Source organism: Pangasianodon hypophthalmus, chromosome 16, assembly GCF_027358585.1.
Source record: "Pangasianodon hypophthalmus isolate fPanHyp1 chromosome 16, fPanHyp1.pri, whole genome shotgun sequence".
NCBI classification, from domain to species: Eukaryota; Metazoa; Chordata; class Actinopteri; order Siluriformes; family Pangasiidae; genus Pangasianodon; species Pangasianodon hypophthalmus.
In genome coordinates, this window is record NC_069725.1 from 21,346,167 (window position 1) to 21,363,967 (window position 17,801).

General features: G+C 40.9%; 1 protein-coding gene across 1 annotated transcript; it reads left to right on the plus strand.

The window, feature by feature from the left end:
* The first annotated feature begins 574 nt into the window (after positions 1-574).
* LOC113530257 (serine/threonine-protein kinase DCLK2) lies at positions 575-17,378 on the plus strand. Its single transcript, XM_026920081.3, has 16 exons — positions 575-1,554; positions 4,353-4,705; positions 7,123-7,255; positions 7,792-7,884; positions 8,002-8,084; positions 8,622-8,697; positions 9,395-9,497; positions 9,624-9,681; positions 10,417-10,536; positions 11,667-11,813; positions 12,043-12,176; positions 12,402-12,576; positions 13,228-13,308; positions 13,430-13,522; positions 13,620-13,641; positions 13,730-17,378. Exons 1-16 carry the CDS (start codon positions 1,152-1,154, stop codon positions 13,744-13,746), a joined length of 2,091 nt encoding a protein of 696 aa, XP_026775882.1. The 5' UTR covers positions 575-1,151; the 3' UTR covers positions 13,747-17,378.
* The last annotated feature ends 423 nt before the right edge of the window (positions 17,379-17,801 follow it).

Genomic DNA, 17,801 nt, shown 5'->3' on the forward strand with positions numbered 1-17,801 from the left:
AGCTAGCTGCCTATGTTCCTTCTGCACTGAATAGACAAGGCTATCAGTTGCTTTCTTCTTCTTCTAGCATTTCCAAAGCAGAAGAGAAACGGTGTTAATTGGATGGAGTGTTACTTGTACAGTATGCTGTGCATATATGAATTCTGAGATAGTGTGTTCATGGAAAAAAAAAAAACTCAAAAAAGGAAAAAAAAGACTCAAGAGCTGTTTTGCTAATATTTTCTCTGCCTCCTCTCTGACAGTGTGTGTCTGTGGTTCTCTCCAGATCTCTTTGTGCTTTTAATTAGCACCAAAAATAATAATAATAAATAACATGAGAAAATAATAGGGTTAGTGTGGAACAGACAATGGAGCTCTATTGTACTTAATGGCATTAGGAGGGGGATTTATGTGTTGGAGACTTCCGGTTGGGTTTCACAGCAGGACAATACTTATAATGTGTCTGGACAGTGATGGCTATCACACACACACACACACACACACACAGTCACACACACACAGAGTAACCCGTCGTGGTGCACTAAGACCCAGCGGACACCGGTCTCTAGGCAGAAGCTGATGCGCGCTCCCGACAGGCCCCTCACCTGCTGCGAGGCGCGCGCCCGGATGAGAGGATGTGCGCGTTCTCGTCAGCGGCCATGCTGCCCCGGTCACAGCGCGGCGCGCCCAGCACCTGCACGGAGCGAGCATCCATCCTCCAGTGGGACTTACACAGGCTGTGTGCTGAAGTGTGGTGCTCGTGTTAGTGTATTTAACTTTCTTTTAAGTGCGGTGTCGGATTTTGGATTTTTATGCCACAATCCTCGGACTGAAATCGATTACACTGAATCTGGATTATTCCCGGTCATAGCGGCGGCGCTTACCGGCTGACTGCAGTGTTTTATTGTAGTGTGAGCTGTTCATGGAAGAATCTATTAGAGGAAGAAGAGGTGCAGTACGTGTATTACGCTTTTGTGCCGAGTGTAGAAGTAAATGATGCTCGCGTGCCGCACGCCGCCCCTCTCTCAGAGGGGGTCACCCCGCCGTTTGAGCGCGCCCCGGCAGGCGTGAGGGATCAGCGCGTCGTGTAGACCCGGGAGCCGGTGACAAAAAGCGCATCGGGCTCCCTCTGCAGCACATAAATAACCAGAACGTGTCATATAAGGTAAAAAATGGCTCTGAACAGAAGCATCGAGCTGGAGCACTTTGACGAACGGGACAAGGCTCGGCGCTCGACGCGCGCCACCGGCTCCGGTTCTCAGTCCGGGTCCCGGGCGAGCAGCCTGGTGCCCAGCCCCGCTCAGAGCGCCAACTGCAGCTTCTACCGGACCCGCACTCTCCGCGCGCTCAGCTCCGAGAAGCGGGCGCGCAAGGTACGCTTTTACCGCAACGGGGACCGCTACTTCAAAGGGCTCGTCTACGCCGTGTCCAACGACCGCTTCCGGTCTCTGGACGCGCTGCTGGCTGAGCTGACGCGCGCGCTCGCCGACAACCTGCACCTGCCGCAGGGCGTCCGCACCATCTACACGGCGGACGGCAGCAAGAGGGTGACGAGCTTAGACGAGCTGGTGGAAGGTAAGACAAAGGAGCACCTGCAGGAACACCAGACAGGATAGACCTGCTGGATCGACCTGGCCTCAGGAAATGGAATTTCATATATTACTGCTAATAAATCAAAATTATTAATAATAGAAATGTATAGATTAGATCATATTACATATTATATTATTACAACTTAACTAAATCATACTTGGCATTCATACTGTACACCTCCATAACTACACTACACTAATTCCATACTAAATTATCAACAAAAAAAAAAAAAAAAAAATCATTAAAATAGCAGTCACTATTTCTGGCACACTGCATGGGTGGCACCCTAGAAAAAAAAAAACATGCTACCCCAATTGCCATCCCAAATCTGACTCTGATCTATTACTCATGCAATTCCTATTGAAGCATATCAAGCTCATGCTTATTTAAGTCATAATTTTAAAAATAATATTTAGTCACAATCTCTGCACTCTATGTAATCAGTACAGTAATGCCATTATTTAGCCATTCATTCTGCAAAGGCAACCTTGTCCTCTACATAATTAGGTGCTGTAACCCCTTAAGTCTAAAATCCTGGGCACGTACAGTACTATGCGGTTTTGGAAGTAGCCAATGAGCTCCTCGGAATGGTCACCATGGTAACCCAGTGAATTCTGGCCAGTAGAGAGGGAATCCAAATTTCATTCTGACAGCACAAGGTTTAACTGAGGGCAGAGCAAATGTAAAACCATGGACCTGGCTGAGATTAGTGGACACACACACACACACACACACACACACTCACACACACACACACAAAACCTCCCCCCTCTCCACGCCTCCCCTAACCCCACCCCCGGTCATTTTGCTGACAGCAGCATGCCTGCCCTGACAGTGCTGTAAACACAGAGCCATGAGTGATGCTAATGGTCGCATTGATTTGAATCATATAAATTGATTTGTCATTTCCAGAGCAGATATTACTTTTAACAGGCCTCCAGTCTATTAGCTTGCAGCCATTTGCGAGGCTTAACATCCTGTATATGAAACTCAAGCAGAGAGAAAAGACTTGGTGCCCTTTCTTCATACACTGCTCCTGGAGTCTTCTTCGCGTCCTCTAATAAAAGCTGTCACATTTTATTAATGCCATTCGTTTCATTTTACTAGGCATGTTACAAAACTACAGCCACCATTAACACCATTCATTTCACCTTACAACACACACTGTTAACATTTCACGTTCACTTTGCCTCCTCGCTCATGTCTGCTTCTGTGTGTTCCTCTGTCTCATTGCTGTGTTTTCATTTTCTCTAATCCATTTTATGCTTAGAGTTGCAGAAATCCAAAATTTGACATTGCCCTCTCTCTCTCTCTCTCTCTCTCTCTCTCTCTCTCTCTCTCTAATGCAGCAAGGTAGCACAAAATCCTGACCCCACATATACCCTGTGGACAGGGTGCTGGTTAACCAGTTGTATTCTATCTCTGTTTTGCACTTTGTTTTCTTTATTGTCTCTCCTGAAACCCAATTCCATCATTAACCACAGCTACCTGTATTTCAATAGGTGTTGAATAGAGCGGACTGAACTAATTCCACGTTTGAAAGGGGAGATTTATTTGTCTCTTATTTATTGTGCAAATATTATTTCATTCCTTACACCTTTCTTACACTTAAGCAGTGTGAAGTAAAATAGAAATAAAGAAACAAAAGGTAGTCAAAAATAAAATAGTAAACTGGCCAAATAATCAAATAATCAATAGAATAGTATCAGTGACTGAGAAAAGAAAAAAGTGTCTAATAATAGGACAAAAGTACAATAATTAAAATAATATAAATGTAATGGGTCATGTAAAAGTAAGGCAAGTTAAATATAAAGTGAATTTCCTTTAAGGGATTTTTTAATCAGTAATAAATGGAAAATGGCAAATTTTGGAGAAGGCTAGAACTAGATGATCTGGGACACGATTTGGAACATAGTTTTTCATATATTCAGAGATGTATGAAGGTGCTGTATCATTTGGGGTAAATAAAAGAGTAAGGGAATCTCATAGTCAATTAAAATCGGACATTCTAAGGTTATTCCAATTCCGAAGGTTTTAATGGGTTCCAGCAATATTGACATCTCTGGTAGTCAGCTGCGTGCCAGGGCCATCCACAGAGCACAAATCCAAAGTGATTGATTTTAGCAGTTTACTGCCTCAAATAGCATTCAGATCAATATTGGGAAATCCATTTATGTAGGTGGAGGATTTTCCTATATGAAAAAGGAAACCAATCCATACAAAAACAATAACAACCATGGCACTAATATAAAATTAGGTAAACATTAACCTTCTGTATTTTAGAGTTAGGGCTTTGTTGCATGTCGAGAACTGGTCATTAATTTGTCAGGTTTCCCAGACGTGGTCCAGTCCAGTAATCATCAAAGAAAAGTTTAACGTTCAAACGTGTCACTGAAAAAATATTCGGAGAGATCGACTTCCATTCGATTTCCATTTGTTTCCATTCACCGTTCACTGGACATTCATTGGACTTCCACTGGACTTTCTATTGAGATCCATTCAATGTCCATTTGAGTTTTGACTTTGCTTTGACATTCATCCGATTTTTGTTGAACATTCATTCAAATTTCATTCGATTTTCATTTGACATTCATTCAACATCTGTTAGAGGTCTATTGGACAGTCAATGGACTTTCATGGTCTTTCAATTTAAAAGAATTTTTTAAAAATGTTTTTGGATCATTAATTAAATGGTATTTCAAAATGTTGTAAAGGACCTTATGAGAAACGTAATATGATATTATTAGGTATAACAATTTTATAAACTTTTTCACTTGCAGGTGAGAGCTACGTTTGTGCATCTAATGAGCCCTACAGGAAAGTGGACTACACTAAGAATGTGAATCCTAACTGGGGTTCTCGGCTGGCGGGGACAGGTGCAGTGGCCGTGGTGGGCCGTCCGGGTTCGAGCGGGGGCCAGCGGGCACCGGGGGAGGGAAAAGAGAGTAAAGACTTTATCAAACCTAAGCTGGTGACAGTGATCCGGAGTGGTGTGAAGCCACGCAAGGCTGTCAGAGTGCTGCTGAATAAAAAGACGGCTCACTCTTTCGAGCAGGTGCTGGCTGATATTACAGAGGCCATTAAGCTCGACTCTGGAGCCGTGAAGAAGCTGTACACACTAGACGGGAAGCAGGTGGGTAGCATTTTATGTACTTCCAGGAGACACGTATTAGTGTGTGCAGAATAGGAATCATCAGTGTTTAACCACTCAGGCAATGTGTCAACATTCTGCTCTTGTCAGATGGGCTGTGCTGCAACAGGTGGCTTCTACGAATATAAAATTCCATACTTTTGAAGGGAAACAAGATAAAGTTTCAAATATAAATGTGCCATTTTATTCACAAAGTGAAATGCAGTATTCTTGTATTTATAATGCTCAACATAACAGAGGTTTACAGTTTTTGACCCCTTGCTACGATGATACAGGAGATAATTTTTAGTTAAAGCAGTGCACAGAGATGGCAATTCACTGAAGGGGAAAGGTCACAGGACATAAAAGATGCATTTGCTTATGGTAGCGGTTACTTTTGCTGCACGACAACCGTCTTGTGAGCCGATATAAAACAAGAAGGCGGGACTGTGGGCTCTTTGGTTGGTAAAAAACTTGGGGAGCTGCTTATTATAAAGTAGCAGTCACACCAGATTTTTGCCTCACTGTTTCTTTACTGTTGCTTGGTGAGAATATAGTAATCCAACCTGTTTCCAGGTTGTAGCACTGTTGTCACAAGCACACAAAAACAACAGTTGTGGTTGGTCATTGTCAGTCACATGGCCTTTTCCAGTGAAATTAGACAGTTTCTGGCCAGACACTGAACTAATATCTACAAATTTGAATTGCAAGATTACATGAAGCTTAAGTGCTACTGAGTTGGATAACATGGTGGTCATTAGCTAGCTAATATAAACAAGCTAATATAAACAAATGTAATACATTACACAGCAAAATCATTCATTCATTAATTTTCAATAAGCACTTTATTCTAGGTCGCTGTGGATCTGGAGCCTATCCCAGGAATACTGGGAATAAGGCGGATACACCCTGGATGGGCTGCCGGTGCATCTCAGCACACATTCGCACACTCATACACAGCTAGCGGAAATATAGTGTAGCCAATCTGTGCACCTGCATGCTTTTAGGAGATGGGAAGAAACCAGAGGACTGGGAGGAAACTGACATGAACATGGAGAGAACATGTGAAACAGATAGAAATAGAAAACAGACAGAAGCCCCAAGGTTGTGATCGAAGTGTGGACCCTGGAGATGTGGGGCGGCAACCTCAGTGCTACTCACTGTACCACCATGCCACCTCTATTCAACACTCAATGGCATGGAATTAATAATTCAAGTGTTTTTAAAAAAAAAACACACACAGGTGGCTTCGGCTTCAGTGGTCTGCATGATTAATGGAATTCTGGAAATTCAAAACTGAGCGCACTAACAATACTGGACAGCATCCTAAGCTGAGGGTTCTAGTTAGAACACAGGTGTACAGATTGGAGTGTAGCTATGGTTGTTTATTTTAGCATGCTCAGTCAGTTTTCATAATGATGTAGAAGATGTAAAATGTGAGGAATGTAGAAAATCCAGAGTTTCAGCTTCTAAGATTACAGCCCCTCTTTATCAGCATGACACATGACATTTACCATACTCAGTATACACTCATAATCAATAGTGTAATAGCATAAGCTTACTAAGCAGTGTGTGTGTGTGTGTGTGTGTGCGAGAGAGAGAGAGAGAGAGAGAGTGTGTGTGTGTGTGTGTGTGTGTGTGTGTTGGGGGTTGGGGGGAGGGGGGAGAGGGGAGGCAGGAGAAGCCCAGTTCGGCTCTGGCTGCAGGCCAGTTGCTATGGTAACCATTCTCCGCTCCTCTTGGGTGAACTCCCTGAATGGCTCAGCAGAGACAGAAACCACACAAGTTGGTGTGTGTGTGTGTGTGTGTGTGTGTGTGTATGTGTGAGGAGAAGACCAGAGCTCATTTGTATGCCACACATTTTTCTACTGCAGGGAAGGAGGGGAATCCTTGAAAGACTTATTTGTTCTTTGGCGAGACGGAAGTGTTTGTGTGTGTGTGTGTGTGTGTGTCCTCCTGTACCTTATCAGCAAAACTGGTGGTTTGTCATTGCAACTGAACCTGCCAGTAGGTCTTTTGTAAAATGTTTCTGGCTCACTGTCATCTCATTGTAGACCTATACAGTGTACGAAAAACTCCAATATGAGAAAGAAACCTTGAGAGGAACTGGACTCAAGAAGGTGATTTACAAGCGCAGAAGCCATCTTGTGTCAGGATGATGTTGAAATATTTAGCTAAATTCAGAAATGGCCATGTGATTGATCTTTAAAGAGGATTTTTATGTGTGCTGTGATGCTGGTGTTGAGTCACTATTCAGTCACTCCTGATAGTGGAAGCTGAAACTGTAAAATGTCTTTAATGTAAATGAAGGTCAAGGGGATTTTAATGGTCCAAAAGTGATTGTATCATGATGATATGTGATTTGCCATTCTGTATTACAGCAGAATTTAGCCCGGGTTTCTCTTTTTGCGTCTCTGTAGCTGACAAGCCTGCAGGACTTTTTTGGTGATGATGACGTGTTTATTGCATGCGGTCTTGAGAAGTTCCGCTACGCTCAGGACGATGCTGCAATCGGACATGCAGGGAAAGCCTCGGCCGCTGCATTCGTTAATGGTAAGACATCAAAACACACACAAACACACAATGTCCACCTTGCATTCAAACATAACAACTGGCCCAAATGGAAAGGGGAGAACTAAGGATCAGTGACTAGTTGATTATTTGGCGTCATCAAAATAGATGATGTACTTCCTCCATTATTAACTCTAACGTGCTAGAGTTAATTTTGAGTCTTTATCATTTGACAGCTCCAACTGCTATCAAAAGCAAAAAATCCACAGTTTTCTGGAGTGTGCCAATAAAAAATACAGCTTTCTGTTTGTGTATATAGTACCACACATTGACATAGTTTGCATAACCAGCAAGGCACAGTGCTGCTAACCCCACCTGTGAGTTCCATCTTAAACCAAAACCAATACAACTAGAACCTTTGGTACAGAACTAATGGCCAGTTGGAAAAAGTCCACTTCTGACTAAATAATAACTGCATTCTTAAGTTTCTTCCTCATAAATCTTTGTGTATTTGTTGAAAACCATGCAGCGTGGACAGTTCAGAGTTCTGTGTTTTGTTCATTCTGTCTCTGTTTCAGAGTGTAAGATGAAATCATCAAAGTCGTCAGCTCCTATTAAGTCCACTGTCCCAAGAAGCTCTGGCCTTTTCAGGTCAAAATCACCTTTGTCAGGTAATCATGACCCTTTCACACTTACAGAGGAGGAATTATTGAGGACATATTGAAACCTCTTCTGCATGTGCCATTGTCCTGATGGTTGACTGGCTTGTCTGCTTTCTCCCCTTTCAGCCAATGAGGCGCCGAGAAGTCAGAGCCCAACTGCGAGGTCATCAAAATCCCCAACGAGCCCAGCAAGTCCACGCAGCCAGAAGGTACAAGTGTGAGAGAAATACTACACTCCTGAAGGCTTGTTTAGGTGTCTTTCTGAAGCTTTCAGAAAATCAGAAGTGTTCATCTTATCGTTTGCTCTTAAATGAGTAACAGGATTAAAAGTTATTTTTTAGAATTAGCAAATACACAAAATGTGCTTAATCACCTATGCTAATGGTATGAGGACATTCTAATGATTTACTTAAAATAATTTTTATTAGGCTGTTTCTTATGGAGACAGTGCACGTCTTTGTCAGCTTGGTCAAATGAGGTGACGCTAAAAGTCAATTTATTTCATTTTATTTCATAATGCGTGCTTTTACTCACTATCACTACTTCCTGTTTAATGCCACGCCCCCGTCTTTGGTGGACAGCCTGCAGCTATAGGATTCATACAGTTCTGAAACACCAATTATTACTCCAGGCTTTGAGGTCACTTCTAACCAAGCATGAACCAAGCCTATCCAATTTGTTTACGGTTTTGCATTTTGTGTGTGTGTGTGTGTGTGTGTTATGCTTTCTCTGTCTGTGCTCTGAAGATCTCTTCCCGTCATGTATCTCCCTCCCCTCCCCCCTCTGGAGAACTGAATGGAGAAGAGGACTTGAGCCCAGAAGGTAAATAGATCTCTCTTTCTCTCTCTCTCTTTCGATCTCTCTCTCTCACTCACACATACACACACAGAGAAAGAGTGAGAGAGAGAAAATTAATGTGTGCAGTGTAAATGAGTGAGTGATGGAAAAAAAGAGAGTAACTTGCTGAGCAAATGAATATGTAATATGGTAGCGTGTGTGTTGGAGTGTGAAAGACATGCTGCATGCTGGCTGAGATTGTGAGATGATATTATACACAAATTAGCATCACAAAATAGCATCACACAACCTTCCTTGAAGGAAAAATCCACCCTGAACAGTGAGATTTAGAATGAACGTGATCTTCAACGGTGTCCAAGATTTATTTTGCAATTACATTCTGAGTTGACGGAATTGTTTTTACAATGTCGTTCGACTACCTGCTGACAGTGGTGCCAGTGGGGATAATGAAAATACAGCACCGACCAACGAATTAGCACAAGAATTGCTAAACACATCATTTACATATAAATATATTTCACTTATTTTAGACTGGACGTTTCCTTTAAATCTTGAACAGTAAAGGCACTGAAAAGTCAAAAACAACATATAGTCTTATTATGTATTTTTCTTCCCCTACATTTCTTCTCCTTCCTGTTCATTCCTCTCATTTGTCAATCTCATGCCTCCTCCTTTCCCCACCCCTCTCTCTCTCTCCTCATGTCTTACTGTGGTGTATCAGTAAATGGAAATAAGCCGCAGTCCTCCATCATCACCGATAAGTACGAGGTGGGGAAAGTCATCGGAGACGGAAACTTTGCAGTGGTCAAAGAGTGTGTGGAGCGGTACGGAACAAAAACACACACATTATTTGTTGTGTTCTGAAGCTAGATATTTAATGACAGAGGCTCGGTTATATGTGTGTGCACATGTGTGTGTGTGTGTGTGTGTGTGTGTGTGTGTATGTATAGGGCCACCGGGCAGGAGTATGCTCTGAAGATCATAGACAAGGCCAAATGCAGTGGGAAGGTGAGAAGACGCTTATATATTGATTAGGAATACCTGTATACCTGGGCATTTATGCAATTATCCAATCAGCCAATCATGTGGCAGCAGCACAATGCATAAAATCATGCCAAAAAGACCAGTTTCAATGAGTCCGTACCCAATGTAGCCTCAGATTCCTGTTCTTGGCTGACAGGAGTGGAACCCAATGTGGTTGTCTGCTGTTGTAGCTCTTCTGCCTCAATGTTTGATGCGTTATGCATTCTGAGATGCGTTTCAGCTCACCATGGATGTACAGATTGGTCATTTGAGTTACTGTCGCCTTCCTGTCAGCTCGAACCAGTCTGGTTATTCTCTTCTGACCTCTCATATCAACAACCATTTCTAGCTGCAGAACTGCTGTTTACTGACTTTTTGCACCATTCTGTGTAAACTCTAGACATTGTTGTGCATGAAAATTACCAGTAGATCAGCAGTTTCTAAAATACTCAAACCAGCCCATCTCGCATCAACAACCATGCAATGGTCAAATTCACTGATGTTTGATGTGAACACTAACTGAAGCTCCTGACCTGTATTGGCATGATTTTAAGCATTGCACTGCTGACAGATGAATGGCTGCCAGGATAATCACATTAATGAGCAAGTATACAGGTGTTCCTAATTAAGAGGTTGGGGGGAGTATATTTAGTTATTTAGTTAGTTATAGTTTTATATGTATGTTGCTAAAGCCTCTGATTGGTGCTCTGCCACATACAGGAGCATCTGATAGCCAATGAGGTAGCAATATTGCGCCGGGTTCGGCACCCCAGCATCATCCTGTTAATTGAGGAGGTGGACACACCCACAGAGCTCTACTTGGTCATGGAGCTTGTTAAGGTAATTTGCATCAGAGACATGTGAAGCTGCCATTTTTCTATTTGTGGAGTGTGTTGGCTAAAAACACTCAGAGGAGGATGCTGTCGTATTCAGTATAGAATAATGTAACAGATTGCAATTGACTAGTGTCATGCAGATTGACTGGTGAGAGACAAAGCCTGTCCTTCTCACTCACAGAGCAGGACAGTTATCCTTTCCTGAACTCCTGGCATCATAGAAGTTGGGCCTACACTCAATAGCCCAAGGCAGATAAATGTTTTATATTTATTGATTCAGACTGATAGACTGATGGCAGTACTGTAGAGCAGGTTGCATTGCTGCCTGCAGTTCAGTCCTGAGCTCTGGTCTCTCTGTGTTTGCATGAACTTCTAATCAGAGGCCAGTAGTAGGGAATTTACTACTTTAACCAGTGCTGTTTTAAGTACTGTGATGAGGCATAAACCCTGACAGAGTTTTCATGTATGCGATTCATGTATGCAAATATGAGGTTAGCTGGTGAGCTACCTTGACTAGGATCATGAAGATAGAGTGATGGTTTTATAATGGCATATTTCGACAGCTGAGATGGGTCAAGGTCAGGTTTCTTTAATCAGGGGTTTGATAACTGCTAGTCTTATTTAAGAAAATAGCATAGGTAATAGATCTAGTACACAAGTTGACAAGTTGGGAAGGAAATCGTTAAAATTGATTTCGTCTGTTGGATTGGGGTAAAGGATTCTTATTGTTCTACTGATGAGGTTATATTGGACTCAGGTAGCATTGCCAGCTCAGCTTCATGTTCTGGAGTATGTGCCAGTGACTACGTGAACAATGTAGCTCTGCTGCTTTTGCAGACACAATCTGTATTATGTATAAACTAGATGTAATTTCCCCCTAGGTGTGTCTGTGTGTGTTAGATGCCTTCTAATAAATTGGTGTCTAGTCGAGGGTGTGTTCCTGATTCATACCCAGTTTTCCTGGGATAGGTTCTGAATCCACCACAACTCCGACCAGGATAAAGCAGTTAATGAAGATTAATGAAAAGGGAAAAATTACACTGATGGTTTTGATGTTCCTTAACTTTACTAAACCTTACTACACCTATGTCCTCTTTATGCACAGACTATTATGTGTTTGTGTGCATTTCACAGGGAGGAGATTTGTTCGATGCCATCACCTCTTCCACAAAGTACACCGAGAGAGATGCCAGTGCCATGGTGTACAACCTGACCGGAGCTCTCAAATATCTGCACCGCATGAGCATAGTGCACAGAGACATTAAACCAGAGAATCTTCTGGTATACACACACACACACACACACACACACACACACACATGCAAAAATCTGCTATTATACTAACCACTGACACACTCAAAAAACACAGTATCTGTGCAGTGGACAGAAAATACAATACTCACACAAAACATCAACTCATACACTACTACAAACACCAACACAAACACACAGCGCTAATCCATTATAACACCAAAATCACACAGTGCTGTCTGTCTCTCTGTGTGTTTAGGTGTGTGAATATCCCGATGGTACCAAGTCTCTGAAGTTGGGGGATTTTGGTCTGGCCACCGTAGTGGAGGGGCCGCTTTATACCGTCTGTGGAACACCCACTTACGTCGCACCTGAGATTATTGCAGAAACAGGGTACAACTGTGTGTGTGTGTGTGTGTGTGTGTGTGTGTGTAACTGCTGTTAAACAACAGATAATATCTGGAGACTGGATTTATAGAATTTAACTTCTGTATATATTATATATACACAGCCCAACTATACATATATAGTTGTAAGATACTGCACACGGACTACAGATATAATGATGACACACTTTGTGTGTGTGTGTGTGTGTGTGTGTGTGTGTGTGTGTGACAGGTATGGTTTAAAGGTGGATATCTGGGCGGCTGGTGTGATCACATACATCCTCCTGTGTGGTTTTCCTCCATTCCGGAGTGAGAGGAACCAGCAGGAGGAGCTGTTTGAACAGATCTTACGGGGCCGACTAGAGTTTCCCTCCCCTTACTGGGACAATATCAGTGCCAGCGCCAAGGTCTGCAACTAACATACACCAACACACTAACACACACTAACACACACTAACACAGTAACTCTACACTAATACACAAATCCAAACAAACTTTAACTCTACACAAACACACCAACACACACCAACAAACTAACAAACACCAACACACTAACCCACACTATCTCTACACCAACACAGTAACCCAAACAAATACTAACTCTACACCAACACAAAAATACCCAGCACACTAACTACACACCAACACACTAATACACTAACCCAAACAACACATTAACACACACCAACAAACTAACACTTACCAACACACTAACTCTAAACCAACACAGTAACCAAAACACACAATAACGCTACACAATAGCCACTTACACACTAACCCACACCAACACTAATTCTACATTAACCAACGCTAATACACTAAAACACACCAACGAACTAACACATCCCAGACAGTAACTAAAACACACACAAACTCTACACAAACACACTAACGCACACTAATGCATTAACCCACCCCACCACTAACTCTACATTAACACACTAGCCCACACAAACACTAACACACAGCTGTACACCAACACAATAATGCTACTCTTATGTTAACAAATGAGAATTATTATTTTTTTTTATTTAATTCTATTCCATGTTTCTTCACAGGATCTGATTGGTAAGATGCTGCAGGTGAATGTGAGTGCACGCTACACAGCAGAGGAGGTTTTGTCTCACCCATGGGTCCTGGTAAGAGACACGCACACATCCAATCTCACACACGAACATACCTTTGGTTCTATCTCTAATCTCAGAAGGAATGAGTCCTCCAGCTTCACACTAACTATGATGTTTGCACGTCTATGCACAGGATGACGCCATGCTGGAGAACAATATGATGTGCGAGACATCGGATGCAGTCAAAACTGAACATACACCTGACAGCACTGCAACAGAAACACAGGTGAGACAACTAACATAATTAAAATTTCATTTCAGCAATTTATCATAGCCAGACACAATACATCTCAATAACATCTTACATTTTTACTTCGTTACAGTTGGATGAGCTGCGAGGTAAAGGTAAGAGCTAAAATTGTCCTCAAAATTTATTACATCGCAAAGTTTATGCAGATTTTAATGGTACTTTTTTGTATGTGTTTTATTGTAGAGCAAAGCCCAAGGTAGACAGCAAGAGGACCAGCAGAAGAGAGGAACTTTTCACTCAACAAAACCCAAAGGAATACTTTACCCAGAAATTCTAACATGGATGACAGGATCCTAATTAGAGACAAGAATAATGCTGTCTCTATAAGCGCCTACTAGCTTCTATTTTATAGCTATGGGCTGTATTCAGAGTTGAGTTAAATGCGTGTAGTACCATAATACGGAAATTGCGCACATTGATATTCAGACGTAAGATGTAACCACAGACTGATGCGCTACTCAGACAGTTTTATTCATATATCATTGTATTGGTCTTGCTTTAATGTTACATCGTATTACATTTAACAGCAAAATAGAAACACAATGTCCTTCCTTCCTTCCAGTCCTTATTCTAGCCTGTTTTTCAGGGGCTTCTGTTTAAAGGAGCAGTGGTCTAGATGCTGTTGAAAATCCCTGTCTTGGATGTTTCTACTCAAGAAAAATCTGGCAATGTCAGAGGTGTGAACTACATGCAGGTGATTTTAATAATCAGAATGAGCTGTCCTTAAGTATGTGCATAACCCAACTCTGAATACAAGGAACTTTCCTTCTCACTGACTCTGACTATGGCCCAATGTGAGCATTTCTGGGTGTAGTACACCTTTAAAGCTTGATGCTCAGCTAAATCTAAATCCATTGAGCTGTGATTAATTACACCAGACCAGCAAGACCTCTCTCTCTTGTTCTTCTTTCTCACGTTCTTCTGACCCTGTCGCATTTTGTTCTGTCTATTTCTCCCCTCAGCTGAACAAATGCCTCCCCCCCCATTTATTGTACTGCTATGACCTTTTTTTTTTGGAAGAGGTGAATCATAAGAGGACTGCAACAAATTGCACAACAACAGTATGGCAAAGACCAACACAAGACCAGAACCTGTATTCTCCAATCTCATGCCTATGATGGCACCTGGTGTGTGATAGCTCGCAGATTCTCCAAACAAACCAGCAACCTCATTTATACTCCGCTGTGCCATTCTTTGCCTATCTCTCTTTTTTTCTGTATATACGGTGTCTCGATGTGAAAATCATTGATCCGAGTCAGTAGATTAATCCATTTCAGTATACTTAGAATTAGGGCTGGGCAATATGACGATATAATATTGATATTGTGGTAAATTATATCATGATACACCTTTCTGAGATATCCCAGGCATTAAGCTATTTTTTATTTTTTTTTATAACTTTTATAATTTTTAATTTACATTGGAAGCTGATTTGAATTTAAAATGTGGTTCTGAATCTTTAAAATTGTAAAATGTTAGAATTTTATTATATTTAATTTAAATTTATTTGTATAAATGTATGTATTTTTTATTATTTGAAACAATTTGACATCAAAGTATCATCATACTTTACAGTTTTTTTATTAATATATTGTGATACATATGGTGTATCACAGAAATGTCTTCAAATATTGTGATATGATATGATATTATAGTCATATCGCCCACCCCTCCTTAGAACTTTCAGCCACTCCTTCGACATCTAATAGACATATTATTTCCTACATAAAAAGCATCTGATTATGTATGCAGTATGGGAGGAAACGGTTTGGCAGTTTGTGTCCTTTGGCAACCTGATATCAGGAAGTGTTCAATTTTGCTTTATGCCAAAATATGGCTGGCATCCAACGGATGAAAAGAACAGAAATGCAGTATTGTCGGTGTGTGTGTCCATGAATCAGCGCCTTGTAGTCTTTCTCAAATGTAGTGATCCATTTTTTCATCTAAAAGAGAAAAATGGGAATGCGAATGACATGGAATGATTGTCATATGTGTAATAGTATTAACTTTTGTACCATGACTATTTAGGCCAAGTGTTTCATGTCTACACTGTAGGGTTGGTTATCTCATGTTTTACTTTGTACTGCAACAATACATCGTTAGTAGCTGGAAAAGGATTGGTGTGTTTCTTGACTCCATAGACCTTTTTTTTTTGTTTTAAGATAGGACTGATAAAAATGCAATAATGACATAATGATCTGACAGTGTAAAAGACACCAGAAACTCAAGTAGCTCAATTTGTAATGTCAGGTATTTTCAAGCTCCTTTATCTCTATCTATTCACCACTGAACACACCAAATCATCTACAAAACATAGATTTTAAAAAGGGTGTAATTAAATATACTTATACTACAGTTATTCCTGATTCTGACTGGTCAAAATGTATTGATTAATCTGTATATTATCCTCCTTAGATTATGGCCCGCCATAAAAGTAGCTGTGAATTATCCGATACTATAGAAACGATAACATATTAGAATGAGCACATTAATATAAACCTGTGATTTGAATTACAGCCAAAACTACTAACAGAGCTACTGTTATAGAAAAATTAATCAACACCTCTGACCAAACGAGAATTCAACAGCGCTGTGGTATAAATGTGGCTAGTCTTTTGTGAGTGTGAGGAATCAACATCATCCACCTGCATCCTGACTCCAGTGCTGTGACCGCTCAGCTGGTTAATCCTCATCTGCTGACTACATGGAGCTCATAACGGTGAGCTGAAGATGGCGTCAGCATCAGGGTGTAGTGTACAGCGTGACAGAAGAGAGCCTGACACCGAGGTGACAGCACATTGCAAATAAGCCATGACTGCATAAGAATACACATTTATATTAAGTCTAATATTCTTTTCATCTGTACACTTGGACTTGCAGAACCAGCAGCAGCCACAGGCAGTTCCAGCTATGATGTGCTAATGATAATTTTACATAATTACATTATGTACATTGCACATTTTTATACATTCACCTGTTCTGACTTGAAGGTTCTGATGATTTCTTCTCCATTTAAACTTGGTCTTGGACCTTCATCCTACCTTCAACACACAGTATTGACATCATATCTGGTTTAACATTTTCCTAGATTTCTGCCACTATGTCTTGCTATGTTTTTTTTTTTTTTTTTTAAACTGTGCCCACATTTGTTGCGATCACTTTTGTGGCCTGAGTGTTTAGGTAAAGGCTGTCGATTCTTGGCACTTTTACTAGGTGTTTTGGTGTGTTAACAAAAATGGTGGTGTTTTGTAATGCGAGTAAACCTGAATCTGTGTCAAAGTTCTGTTTGGAAGAACAGGTTTATTGTTTGTGGGAGTTTAAAAATAGAGATTGGATCACTGTGTGCACATTTGGTCACTATGCATGACCCAACATGTAGTCATGTGACCAGGTGGCCATAAATGAAGCTTGGGAGACATGACTAACAAGGAAGCATATTAGAAGAGGTGGCATTGCGCAACACGTTCCCTGCATTCATTTATTCACCTTCAGTAAATGCTTTATCCTGGTTGGAGTCACTGCGGTTTAAATTATTTTTTAAATAATTTTTCTTATTTTGAGAAACAGGACCAACTATGTTCATTACATAATAGCCTTTTTAACTTTACTTAGAATGGGTAGAGGAACATAATTATACGTGTAGATGACCCAGTATAGTGCCTTTTTTACTGGCTGTGTATGCACTCAATTTACACAATCATTAATCTAACCCTAGCAGACATACTGGGACAACAAATCAACATATGAGATGTCTATTTAAATCAACCAAATATTAAATATGTGTGGCAGGCTGGAAACAGCCATTGGATGTCAAACAATCCTAAAAATACAGAAATCAGGGTTTTTCTATCTATAACATTTAGACACCTCAATGTTAAGAAACCATAAATATATTTCCTCAAAATGTCATGACATTTTTATTAACTTTTTAATCATACCTAGAGTATATTCCTGCAAAGATCATGCTGTATAAGGAGGCAGTTTAACAAATGCAGTGGTAAAAACCGTCAGTCTGCATAAAGATGTTTAATCTTGCTAGCTAACCGCAATGTCCTTACACAGTGAAGGTCATGCTCTGATACGTGCTGTAGCAAAATGGACATAAACCTGATCAATGCAGTTTGTAACCAGATTCCGACTGCGAAAATGTCCGTCATGCTCCTGTGCCACAGTCAGAATGAAATTTATAAATGCAAATTTCTCTTTTTTTCACTTTTTGGGGGTGACCATATTTTAAAACTTTACTTTACGTAAC

What these genes read in the sequence shown, in the direction of transcription:
- LOC113530257 (XM_026920081.3), top strand. Translation starts at nt 1,152, where the DNA reads ATGGCTCTGAACAGAAGCATCGAGCTGGAGCACTTTGACGAACGGGAC. An exon ending in CTTAGACGAGCTGGTGGAAG is followed by an intron (nt 1,555 to 4,352) that starts GTAAGACAAAGG and finishes TTTCACTTGCAG; the next exon opens with GTGAGAGCTACGTTTGTGCA. An exon ending in CAAGTCCACGCAGCCAGAAG is followed by an intron (nt 8,085 to 8,621) that starts GTACAAGTGTGA and finishes TGTGCTCTGAAG; the next exon opens with ATCTCTTCCCGTCATGTATC.